Source organism: Heptranchias perlo, chromosome 11 (assembly GCF_035084215.1).
Source record: "Heptranchias perlo isolate sHepPer1 chromosome 11, sHepPer1.hap1, whole genome shotgun sequence".
In the NCBI taxonomy this organism is placed as follows: domain Eukaryota; kingdom Metazoa; phylum Chordata; class Chondrichthyes; order Hexanchiformes; family Hexanchidae; genus Heptranchias; species Heptranchias perlo.
Window position 1 is genome coordinate 67,359,185 of NC_090335.1, and position 13,056 is coordinate 67,372,240.

The 13,056-nt window shown below is 46.0% G+C and overlaps 1 protein-coding gene across 1 annotated transcript in view; it reads right to left on the bottom strand.

The window, feature by feature from the left end:
* LOC137326854 (cell adhesion molecule DSCAM-like) overlaps positions 1–13,056 on the bottom strand; it is a 449,662-nt gene that overhangs the window by 32,521 nt on the left and 404,085 nt on the right. The window contains exons 26-28 of the mRNA XM_067992234.1: positions 12,426–12,524; positions 11,108–11,296; positions 6,020–6,310 (exon numbers count right to left, since the gene is read on the bottom strand). Of these exons, the coding sequence (XP_067848335.1) occupies positions 6,020–6,310; positions 11,108–11,296; positions 12,426–12,524 (579 nt within the window). The remainder of the gene's footprint in view (positions 1–6,019; positions 6,311–11,107; positions 11,297–12,425; positions 12,525–13,056) is intronic.

A 13,056-nucleotide genomic window follows, 5' to 3' on the forward strand; every position in this document is an offset into this window, starting at 1 on the left:
TCTCGGCGTCTGCCCAACTTGTGCTGATGATTAACTGTAGATTGGACGGGGTCTATTGGAGAAACATTTTATCTGCTGCAGCATGGAAGCCATAAATTGAAATGAAAAATGAGGCGGCAGCACATTTGTACTGTAATAAAAAAAGCAATTGAGTTATAGAGACAATTTTTATTTCATTAAAAAAATTCTTTGGGGTATTTTCTCTTCCAATTTTTAAAAACGGAGTGTTAATTTATGAGGTGGGGTGGTGTCTATCAGGACTGTGAGTCACACCACACAGTAAGAAGAACAAAAGACTTGCATTTATATAGTGCCTTTCACCACCACTAGGACGTACCAAAGCAATTAATTACTTTTGGAGTATAGTCACTGTTGTGATGCACAGCAAGCTCCCACAAACAGATAATCTGTTCTTCTAGGTGTTGGTTGAGGGATAAATACCGGCCTGGACACCGGGGAGAACGCCCCTGCTCTTCGAATAGTGCCATGAAATCTATTATGTCCACCTGAGAGGGCAGACGGGGGGGTCTTGGTTTAATGCCTCATCCGAAAGACGGCACCTCTGACAGTGCAGCACTCCCCCAGTCTGGACTATGTGCTCAAGTCTGTGGAACGGGGCTTGAACTCAGTGTGGTGTTTTGCTCGGAGTTCCCCGTCCAAACCATTTATTTAAATTCTCACTTTCTCAAGGGAAGTGGACGTCATGGGGGCAATTTTAACACCCAGGATGGGCGGTGGGAGGTGGGGGGGGGGGTTTAAATTCTTAGAGATGTGAAACCTGACCCCAACCCACCGTGAAACCGGCCGCTTCCAGTTTAACCAGGACGGGTTTGGGGGGGGACACGAGCGAGTAACCTGCTGTCGAGAGGCAAGCCATTTAAATATGTTAATGAGATTGCGTGCCTCAGATTTTAGCAGCCATTTGAATTTAATGACTGCGGGCCGGGTTGCCCATGGCTCAGGAAACCCGGCAGCTAAGGGGAGGCGAGAACTGTCGGATCAAGCAGCCTTTCCAGTACTGCTCGTGGGCCAGAAGGAGCAGGAGTGCTTCCCCCCGGCCCCCCCCCCTCCAAGCAAACATGCTGCGATCGGCCTCGCTCCCCGCGATCTGCCGACCCCCCCACGATACGAGCCCCACCCTGCGATCTAATCCGCCCTCCCCCACCACCGCGATCTCTCTCTCCCTCCTCTCCGGTCCCCGGCTGCGGCCTTCTACCGCAGGCCTTCCTGCTCGACAGCCAGTCAGCCTCTCAATCTGGCTGGCTACCGGACAGTACTTCCGGGTTTCCCGGCTGCTAAAAGTTTCCTCCTCTCCCTCCCTGCCTCCCCGTAAATATCGGGGCCCATTTGGTTGGACTCAGATAGAAAGTGATAGATCCATGACATTGAATTCATGTAAAATGGACTGGTGAGGTTCCTCATTCGTGTATTAAACTATCATGACCAGCAACAAAATTAGAGGGTCATTTGCTCATGCAAATTGGATCTGGTTTGTACTCAAATGTACTATTTCTTGATAATTATTTCCACTGATAACTGCATTGTGGTGCAGCTTTACAGTTTTTTAAAGTATATTTATTCTCGCAATGGGGTATCACTGGCAAGGCCGGTCTTTATTGCCCATCCCTAATTGCCTTTGAGAAGGTGGTGGTGGGCCTTCTTCTTGAACCGCTGCAATCCGTGCGGTGGAGGTTCTCCCCCAGTGCTGTTAGGTAGGGAGTTGCAGGATTCTGATCCAGTGACTAGGAAGGAACATAAGAGCTAAGAGATAAATAATTGACCAGGAACAATAATTCGGAGAATTTGATCGTCTCAGATAGACTGCCTGGCCTTTTCTCGCTCCTTACATTGCCTCATTGCTCCTGGGGTAGAGTTGGCTTTGGAATCAATGAAGGAATCAATAGCTCTGCTTTCTCAGGCCGGTGGTGATAGCATGAAGGTCAGGTAGGAGAAACTCCATATATTCTCAAGTACAGTCATATTGGACAGAGTTATTGGTGAAAAGCATTGGAATGTAAATGTGCTATAATATTAATGAAGGGAAGACAGAGGATCGATCTCCAGGGCCATTCAGTTGCTTACCTCAACTGCACTGCTGTGAGGAAGGAAAGTAAGAAAGAGGGGGAGGTTTTAAAACTCTGTCTGGTGGAAGTGGCCATTTGTTATAATTATTACTCTGATTTCTTTGAAACAGACAGACTGTCTGACAAATAAAGAGAAAGACATAGCTAAGATGAAAGATCATTTCGCAAATGAGGGTATTCCAAATGAGGCTATATCAGATAATGAGCCACCATTTAACTTAAGGCAATCAGGATTCATAGAATCATAGAAAGGTTACAGCACGGAAGGAGGCCATTCGGCCCATCGAGTCCTCGTCGGCTCTATGCAAGAGTAATCCAGCTAGTCTCACTCCCCTGCCCTATCCCTGTAGCCCTGCAAGCTTTTTCCTTTCAAGTACTTATCCAGTTCCATTTAGAAGGCCATGATTGAATCTGCCTCCACCACCCCCTCGGGCAGTTCATTCCAGATCCTAACCACTCACTGTGTAAAAAAGTTTTTCCTCATGTCACCTTTGGTTCTTTTGCCAATCACCTTAAATCTATGTCCTCTGGTTCTTGACCCTTCCGCCAATGGGAACAGTTTCTCTCTATCTACTCTGCCTAGACCCTTCATTTGTAAACAATTTTACAACACCAAGTTATAGTCCAGCAATTTTATTTTAAATTCACAAGCTTTCGGAGATTTTCTCCTTCCTCAGGCAAATGTTTTGATTCATTTAGACCCTTCATGATTTTGAATACCTCTATCAAATTTCCTCTCAACCATCTCTGTTCCAAGGAGAACAATCCCACCTTTTCCAGTCTATCCATGTAACTGAAGTCCCTCATCCCTGGAATCATTCTAGTAAATCTCTTCTGCACCTTCTCTAAGGCCTTCACATCCTTCCTTGTTGGCACAATAATTTGAGTTCCATCATGTTACTAGCTCACCAGATATTCATAGTCAAACAGCAAGGCAGCGAATGCTTTTAAAATTGCAAAGGCTCTTCTAGAAAATGTCCGTCACCGATCTTAATCTCGCTCTTCTGGACTGGTGCAATACGTCAACTGAGATATTGGACAGCTCACCAGCTGAAAGACTATTTGGCAAATGAACCAAGGCACTCTTCCCTACAGCAAAGCAAGGTCTGAAACTGAGGCTAGTACGTGATGTAAAAGAGGAGACAAGTAGGCCTGGCTCTACCGTCCAGGTACCAATGAGCTTGATCATGCCTAAAGAAGGGGAAATTGTCAAAATGCAGCCAACAGAGAAAAGGGAAATGATGCCAGCACAGGTGCAATGGCAAGTGTCAATCAGATTGTATCATGTAAGAATTGAAGGCAGGGTGTCTTTAGGAGAACTGGAGAGAGCTGAAAAAAACAGAACCATAATTTGTGGAGATATTTCATTATCTGTTTGTGCACTCTCAAGTAGAAGTGGAGCTATCCAGCCAGTCCACAATAAATAAATCACGGTTACAATAGAGGACAACACCAGAAAAGACCATGGACAGTCATCAACCTACCATTGAATTAGCCCCACAACTGGAATCTCGGATAGTAACGGTTCTCATCAACTGTATGAATTTTTCTGCGATCGATGGATTTTTGTTGGGCAAGGGTATCAAGGGATATGGAGCAAAGGCGGGAAAATGGGGTTGAGGTACAGATCATCTGTAATCTAATTGGATGGCTCGAGGGGCCGGATGGCCTACTCCTGTTCCTATGTTCCTACCCTAATGCAAAGACCACATAACAACAATTTTATTTATCAGTGACTTTGTCTCAATACTGGAACTGTTAGACTTTACAGTTGATATCGATTTTTATAGTTGACGTTGATGAATTTAAAGGTTTATTTTATTTTAAGGGGGAGGTGTATTGACATTGGTGTAATTCCTTATCCATAGCTGAGTTCAGAAAGCTCAGCGTTTATATCATTAAAAACTGCATGTGATGAATTGAAAATGGCTGCACAGTAAACAGTATGTCATTGACTCTGAAAACTTCTCTTGTTTGTTACCCACTGACCTTAATATGAAATGCAGCAAGTATCAATCAATTGGATCCATTGGAAGGTAGGACTGGAGCCCTAAATCCTGTGACCATGAGAGTACCTTCAACGCACGGACTGCAGCGGTTCAAGAAGGCAGCCCACCACCACCACCCAGAACCAATCCGACGATACTGTCCCCCAATGTTGGTGGCACAAGAACTTGATGCAGTTCTAAGTTTTAAGATGAGATGATGGTTTCTGTAAGTCATACTTACAGATGTGTTTACTTAGGGACCAATAGTCTGTGGCACACAAAACACTGTAGGACTTCAGGCACCGAGGATTCGTATTATTGGGTGCTTTGTGCTTGATGCGCTCAGCCCTGTCACTGCGGTCAGTCAGCTAGCAGCACACTAGAAGCTTGCGCACAAAATGTGCACAAGGTTCTTTAAGGCCTCAACATGGTGCAAGTCAGGGGGCCTCTCCACTTTCCAACTGTTCAAGGGAGGCCTGCTTAAATAACTTCACATTCTGCTCCAGGGTGGGCCCTCTCCTTGTTATAGAGCCACACTGGTGCCCACCTTTCAGCAGGTCCTGCAACAGTCAATTCCTAAATGGGGACTTGGTGCTTAAACTCATGAACAAAAAAAATGTAGAATGCGGGACTCCATAAAGTTGGACTGAGCTCCTTTTATTTTCATATTTAAAATATCTGTGACCCTTCCAGGAGAAATTATTTGTGCCTTGAAGTGGGACACTTAAACTGCAAGGTATAACCAACATCCCATCCTTTTATTGTGGGGGGAGAGGCAGGGGTTGACCTAAAGGACAGGAAAGCATAGCACAGATGCATTTAAGGGGAAGCTAGATAAACACATGAGGGAAAAAGGACGAGAAGGATATGTTGATGAGGTTAGATGAAGTAGGGAGGGAGGAGGCTTGTGTGGAGCATAAACACCGGCATGGACCTGTTGGGCCGAATGGCCTGTTTCTGTGCTGGACATTCTATGTAATTCTATGCAAAAAGCACAGTTTGCTATCCAACCAGATACATCGGGGATGATTTTTTATCCGAGCCGGGTACCCCGCACGCCCGCAGGTAATCGCGTGGGGAACCCGGAAGTGAATTGAGTACGTTGCAATCTGCGATCGCAACTCAACTGAAGATGAGTATTTGAGCTTCCGGGTTTCCCACGCACCAGGCTATCAGATTAACTGTTGGAAGGGAATGGAGCGGCGAATCAGAGACGGGGGTGGGAGGGAGAGAGAGAGATCATCGGCACTGCAAGAAATCATAGGGGGAGGAACATGGATGATATCGGCCAGGGGGGCGGAGGGGCGGGGGTCAGCCATCATTGGAGATCAGGGGTCAAGCAATGGTGGGGAGGGTCCACCATCGGGGTGGGGAGGGGGGTTCGGTTGATCGTCGACCAGGTGAGCTTGATGGGCCTGGATGAAGCACTTCTGCTCCTACGAGCCCACACGCAGTGCAATAAAGGCACTTACTCATCTCATGGATTTGGCCCTTTCCGCCTGCTTTCACCTGCTGTGATTCGGAAGTGATGAGAAACCCGAACAAGTAAAGTTAAATTCATTTTAATGTTCCAATACGCAAAATATTATGTACCTCAAGTATTTCAATGTTGCCCCTTTAAGTACTGGCCCGCTGGCTTTAAGTGGGAGTGGGACTTCCTGGTGTCTGCAGTCCATACGCAGACGCACCTGCCTGGTTTGAACCCAGAACTGGGCAAGTTGGAGCCGGGATGCGGTCCCGCTCCAAAAACCTGTTATTTAAACCTCCCGCCCCCAACCCACCTGCTCTTGGGGGTTAAAATTTACCCCATCATGTCAACTTGTACGTTTTACAACATACACCTGGAACGGTCCATTGTTATTTTTATCCAGAGAGAGGTTCAGGATTAAGCGTGCCCACCCTCAGTCCGAAAGACAACGCCTCCAGGTTGCTCGCCCGGGTACTTACTTCCATCGTAGTTGAGGGTTGCAAATTCCGTCTGCTTCTCCGCGCAGCCTGCGCTGTTGCACACCTTCATCTGCAGCTCGTACCACGTGGCTTCCTGCAGGTCGTACAGGATGTAGGACTTGGACAAGGTTGTCCGCTGTGCTGTTGTCCAGACTGTGGTCCCGAAAGGCCGGTACTCCAGAGTGAACATGGTGATTGGGCAACCGCCATCAATCCAACCAATGAGATTGAGCCTGATCCTTGTGGTGTTGATGCTGGAGAACAGGTCCTGTTCCTTGGCAAACTGTGGTTCTGCAGAGAGGGAAAAATGAGTCCTGATTAATATTAATAGATTATTGCTGACCATTTTCACCATTAATGATTGTCCTTTCTTTATAAATTGAAGTCTGGGATTCCATCATGTACCAATTCCCAAGTGTTTTGTATACAAGTGTAGAAACTCACTGCTACTGAGAGCTCAGTCCTCGTAAATCATGTGGCAGTGGATTGTTCATTGGTTCAGATACACGCTACTGTGCTGTCAAAAGTATTCGTGAAACGGTTCATCAGTAATTAGAGTGAATCTTCCTTTCAAACAGACAGATAACATGGATGCGGGTGGTTTTCAGTTTCTGCCTCACTGATCCGGAAGAATTGCATCTTAGAAGAATATCCACTTCTGTGCAATCAGACGAAACTAAAGTCGATGCCTTTCAACTCCAGGGTCTCAGTTCAAAGACAGCCTGAGGACAAGTTCTTGAAGCTCGACTTCCATGAATGGATATTTGAGGTGCTCAGATTATCGCAGTATCAGCTCAGTACTTGTGGATCAGAGTCCACCACTAGAGCTTTCCCTCTGAGCTCTGGAGGCCATCACTTGTGACAGTTCATGGCTGAAATTGCCACCTACCTTTATTTAAAAAATTCATTCTCAGGATGTGGGCGTTGCTGACAAGGCCGGCGTTTATTGCCCATCCCGAGAAATTGAGTGGCTATGCTAGGCCACTTCAGAGGGCAGTTCAGAGTCAACCACATAGGTGTGGGACTGGAATCACATATAGGCCAGACCGGGTAAGGACGGCAGGTTTCTTTCTCCAAAGGACGTCAGTAAACCAATTGGGTTTTTACGACAATCTGACAGCTTTATGATCACTTTTACTGATACCAGCTTTTAATTTCCAGATCTTTTTAAAATTGTATTCAAATTCACAAACTACCATGGTGTTAGTGATTGCCATGATGATTGGTCCGGGCCTCTAGATTACCAGTCCAGTAACATAACCAATACCCTACCACACCCTGGAGTTAGAGGGAACGTTCAGGTGTGGGGATCTGCTCTATACTGAAACAAACCATTGCAATGATTTCTTTATAAAAACTAACAGCATCTCAAGAAACAAGATTTATCACACTAGTGCACTGCAACGGCAGTAAATTAATATGATGTGAGGACTGATGCATTATGACGCACCACACAATGTATTATTCTTGTAGAGCTGCATGACCCTTTAAGGCCTAAGATCTAACTACTGTAAATGGGCAGATCCTCAAGGCAATTAGAGGGTAATTCCTCTTAGGCACAACCAGAGGTCAATTAGAGAGTAATTGTTTTTCTTTCGATTTGTCGGCGCTTGTCAGACAATGGCTCCTGTCCAAGGTCGGAAGAGCCAGCAGGAAAGTACTCTTTCTGTAACAAAGTGTGACATTTTGAAGTATGATGTCTCAAGTGTGACAGATGTACATTAAATGCAAGACTTGGAGGCAGCAAACGTGCATTTTTTCCAGAAAAAGGGAGGAAGAAAAAAAAAATCAGAGGGTGAGTCAGCCCCATGTTGTGTGAGTGCAGCAGGGTTTGAATAAAGGTGAAGGGAAACTAAAAGGCTGAAAATCCACAGATGCGTCTGTCTGGGACTTCTGGAAAAGTTGGCGGGATCGTGGGGGGAGGTCCTTTCATTCGGATAGTTCGGCCAGGTGCCCATAGCCGCTCGGGCTGCACCGCCAGCGTCCACCTTCCAATGGAGGCCACCAACTGCGGTGATGGCTGACGGGCCCAGGGTGATGCTGGGGGCTCCCCCAAGAGATATCTTGCATGCCCCCGTCAGCTGCCTTCATATCGGGGCCGAAAAAATCCTTAAAGGCTTACCTTTTCCTCCGTGGATACCTGGCCTTGACCTCCAAGGTGGTCTCCAGATGCAGCAGTAAAGAGGCGAGTATACCTGCTTTCACTGGGCATACCAGCCACCATCAGACTTCTGACAGCTGAGGACGCAGGGACTTCCAGCAATGCGAGATCCCCCTCAGAACCCAACCCCCTGTTAAGCCATTGGCCTTGTAAGGATAGGGTGGAGAGTCCATCTCTTGCAAGGCCCTGTGGAATTCCCATCTAGTACATTTCTCCTGCTGGAGTGCGTTGAAAGGGCTGCTGATTATCAGCCTCAATTTCTTTTACACGTTTGCTGTTGCTTTAATCCTGTTCTGATCCTATTTTAGTATTCACGTCCTAATTTGTTGATTATCTACATCACAACCAAGAGATTACCAAATGAATCACAGTATTGCCTCCAGGTCTAGGCTCCCTCTGCTGGATATATTTTTTAATTATTATAATCTCATCTTAAACATTAAGGTGCTGACATTCTGTTTTTAGCCGTTTAGCCATGTGTCTCCAGTGTTTGCACCACCTCCCGTTGAAGTTGCTATGGGTGACCGGGAGAACCTGCACAGAATGTCAGGGCCTAACACTCAGGCCCCTCTCCTAGCAGCTGAATGTCGAGCAACATTGCTGGGAGCCTGAGCGGGTGCCTCAAACCCAACCTCACGGTTGGCATGTTATGTGGTGCAGGGAAGCTCAGAAGAAGGGAATGAGTAAAAATACAAACTACCTCGCTCAACCCACCACCCAAATCACAGCCCTGGAAAAATGCCATGTTGGATTGGGAAACTGTGGGAAAGATGCCATTGGCAAGAAATGCATCTAAAGTCTGCCCAGGAGGAACACTTAAGAATTCATCATCCAGGCTAGTCCCCAAATGCTACAAAACTATGAATCCACACAGAGGGAAAAAAAAAATCTTGTACAACTTGATGTCAGCCACTGTCTATGAAAAGATGAAACGCTTGCGGCTTTATTTTTGTACTGCAGTCACCATGAAGCACCAGAGTGAGGCGAGAATTAGGCCAGGGGTCTGGGAGAATTTGATAGGCAAACTAGTAGGGAGGCTCGACATCACCTGATTATCAGCCTGATGATGTCCTCACCCAACATCAATGCCTGTGCCATTGGCTGAAGGCAATGCTGGACTGTAATTAGGATCAAGATCCTTGAGCAATTTTCCCCTTCACAGCCCAGGGACATTGAGATCCCAGTGCCTCTGCAGCTGAAATCAGCCAACAGCACAGGCCAGGGATAACCTGGGGGTGTTTCCTGATTTGCGTGGCTCATCACTGGCTGCATTTAGCTGCTGAGCCATCAAAAACGATTGCAGTACAAGATGATACCCCGAGGAAGAATGAGGGAAAGTTAAAATAATATTAAACGGTTGATTAAGAAGCATAGCGTACTCTCCTTTGATTCGTGGCTTCAATTGTTTGCAGGAGTCAAATCAGGGCAATGCAATATCGTGGAAAAGAACATTCTGTTGCTTCAGCACGGATAAGGTTAAAAGCATTCTATAACTATTCGGGAGAATCATTCATTTTATGCCCTCTTGTAAAGTCTTTCGATCCGTACAACCTGTATATTTTAGTAACCATAGCAACGCGAGTTCAGCCTAAAGGTGAAACGCTGCAGTCAAAATGAAGTCAAGAATGAAAGCAGTAACCAATTTACCTCCTCACTGCTGTCCTTTGTATGTTTAAGCTGAGCAGACCCTTGAGTGAGCAAGTGAAATGTGATCTAGCCGAGTGATTTGTTTTTTGCAGTGTAGTTCTGCAGTCAGTATGTATATGTAACTTGTTCCCCCTTTCAATCCCCTCCTTCCCTCACGGTACTGGCTCATGCTGGGCTACAAGCACATGAGTACCAGGTGCCCTCCAATACCCTGTGCCAGCTACCGTATCTCATTGAAACACATAAGATTATGAGGGGGCTTGGCAGGGTAGATGCCGAGAGGTTGTTTCCCCTGGGCGGAGAGTCTAGAACTAGGGGGCACAGTCGCAGGATAAGGGGTCGGCCATTTAAGACTGAGATGAGGAAGAATTTCTTCACTCGGAGGGTTGTGAATCTTTGGAATTCTCTGCCCCAGAGGGCTGTGGATGCGCAGTCATTGAGTATTTTCAAGACTGAGATCGATAGATTGTTGGATTCTAAGAGAATCAAGGAATATGGGATCAGGCGGGAAAGTGGAGTTGAGGTCGAAGATTAGCCATGATCAGATTGAATGGCGGAGCAGGCTCGAGGGGCCGCTTGGCCTACTCCTGCTCCTATTTCTTATGTTCTTCATATGAGAGCCTAGACAATGAGTGTGAGCAGGTTATTTGATAGTAGAGGGCTACAGCCAAGGCCAACTCTGTCCACTTACTAGCAGGGGTAACTAGATAGCTATCAAGAGTGTGAAATTCGAAATCACTTGTTCCCCTACGGAGGCAGTCAGGCCAATTTTAGCACCTCTACTACTGCCCTGACTGACGTCAGCAAACTCAGCACAGACCAGAAATTGAAGTTGGCCATCTGTATGACCTAGTGCTATGCCAGCAACAACAACTTGCATTTATATAGTGCCATTAATATAGTGAAACATCCCAAGGCGCTTCACAGGAGCGTTATCAAACAAAATTTGACACTGAGCCACACAAGGAGATATTAGGACAGATGACCAAAATCACAGTCAACGAGGTGGGTTTTAAGGAGCGTCTTAAAGGAGGAGAGAGCAGTACAGAGGCGGAGAGTTTGAGGGAGGGAATTCCAGATGTAAGGCCTAGGCGGCTGAAGGCACGGCCGCCAATTGTGGAGTGATTAAAATCAAGGATTTGGACAAGAGGCCAGAATTGGAGGAGTGCAGAGTGTTTTCACTGTCTGGCCATCGGGACAGCAGCACTTTAACAAGCAATAAGACTGACTGTTGAATAGGTATATATTTTTTCCCCCATTGCAAAAAAAGCATCATGTACCTTTCCCGTGGGTTTTAGCCTCAATGATTTCACTGATGCGGCCGGGTCCCACTCCATTCTGTGCTGTCAGGGTGAATTTATACCAGGTCCCGCATTTCAAGTTCTCCAGACGGTACGAGCGCTCACTGGGGCTGATGGGGAAGCTACCCCACTGCTCGCTGTTGTCCTCTGAGTACTGCAGGATGTAACCTTAAGGAGAAGACATCGCACACGCATGGTCAGTAAATCAAGAAATGTAGTAAGAAATGAAAAAGTAATTGCATTTACCAATAGATCCATCGCTGAAACCAAGTTCTAATGTGAAAAATGGCCAAAGGTTTCTTCACAATAGTGAGGTAATTAGCTCTTCCATGTCCCAACTTTATTATGAAAGATTTTTCTTCCCGTCCCATCCTATTGCACTTCACAGAGTTCCACTTGATAAATTTGGCAGAGAAATTGGGTCTGGTAACAAGACGGCTCTGCTTCAAAGACCATATGCATTCATTTGGAGATAATCAAAATGCTCGCAGCCACACAAGATCACTGGAGGCTGCGGCAACGATTCCGATGAGTTGATTAATCTTCAGCTCATCAGAGTCCCTCCCCGTCATTTCACGCTTGTGCCCCGATTGACCAGATCACAGCATCGCGAGAGGCTGTTCAACATGATTGACACCACTGGAGGTCGACCTACTCGATGGTAAACTTAAAATCCTACCAAGGAGTGGTACCGATAGCATGCCCTGCTGTCATTTCTGTGATGCCACCCTGTGCCCTGGGTAGACCTGCTGCTTCATGTAATGCCCGGCCTCCACTCACAGCTTGGCTGTGGAACGGTCACCACAAGGAGGCAGTATTAACCCATCTAACTCTCTTTCTTTCCCCACAGATGCTGCCTGACTTGATGAGTAGTTCCAGCATTTTCTGTTTTTATTTAAAATACAATAATTGATTTTACAGGTCTGTTTTTCTCTGGTGTGTAAAGTTAAAGAACAATTACTTTACTAAACCATGACTGGTTTCTAAAGCCAATTTAGTACAAAAGATTTTCTTTAACTTTATACACAAAGGAAAATATAACCTTGCTGATCTTTCTCCTCTTCCAAGGTGAAGCGACTGAGCTCCAGTAACGGTTCACTCTATGTGTGCACTGCCATAGCCCATAGTGGAGTGGGCCGCAGCATTCAAGGGAGGGGCCCCTGGGCAAGACATTAATTGGGACTGTAGTCCTCCAATGTAAGTTAGTGAGTAGCACTGCACTAATGGAATGAGCTCCATGGTGGAGGCAAGGTGTGTTCATCATAGATCTGTAGCATATCTGATAAGGCTTCCTTACCTCTAATGGAACTCCCTCCATTGTCTCCGGGTATCCAGGACAGAGTGATGGAATTCGAGGTTGTTTTGGACACAGTCAGACGTGGTTGGTCTGGTGGGACTGTTGGCAGATGATTGTGGAAACAGAGTTAGATTAAGCACTAAAAGGATCCATCTTGTTAAGCTTCAACCATCGGCAGTAGAATGGCTAATACACCATCGATTGGTCACTGACAAGTACCTCATTTGCTTGTTTTGGTCTAAAATATTATCTACTTTGAGGCAATGACTCTTAAAAATAAGCAAAACCGCACAGGGTAGAAAGTCCAATCAGTTAACCTTATACACGAACGTATAACATGCATGTACTGTGTTCCTGAGTGTGCTATTTTTACGCTGACGTTAACCTTGGGGAAAAATATCACACACAGCAATGTAGTATGAGCACATTGCAGGTTCACATGTAAACTTTACCAACTGAACTTTTGACTGTCACGAGTTTTCAAATGATGTGACTCTTGCCTTACCACTATAGTTCTGGTGAGATTCCTGCTGAAATGAAAAATCTAGACGTGTGCGCTCTCATATACTTAAAACGCTCCGGACTCTCTGTTATCTTACAGGTTAAATACACCGGACTGTGCGTTATGTTA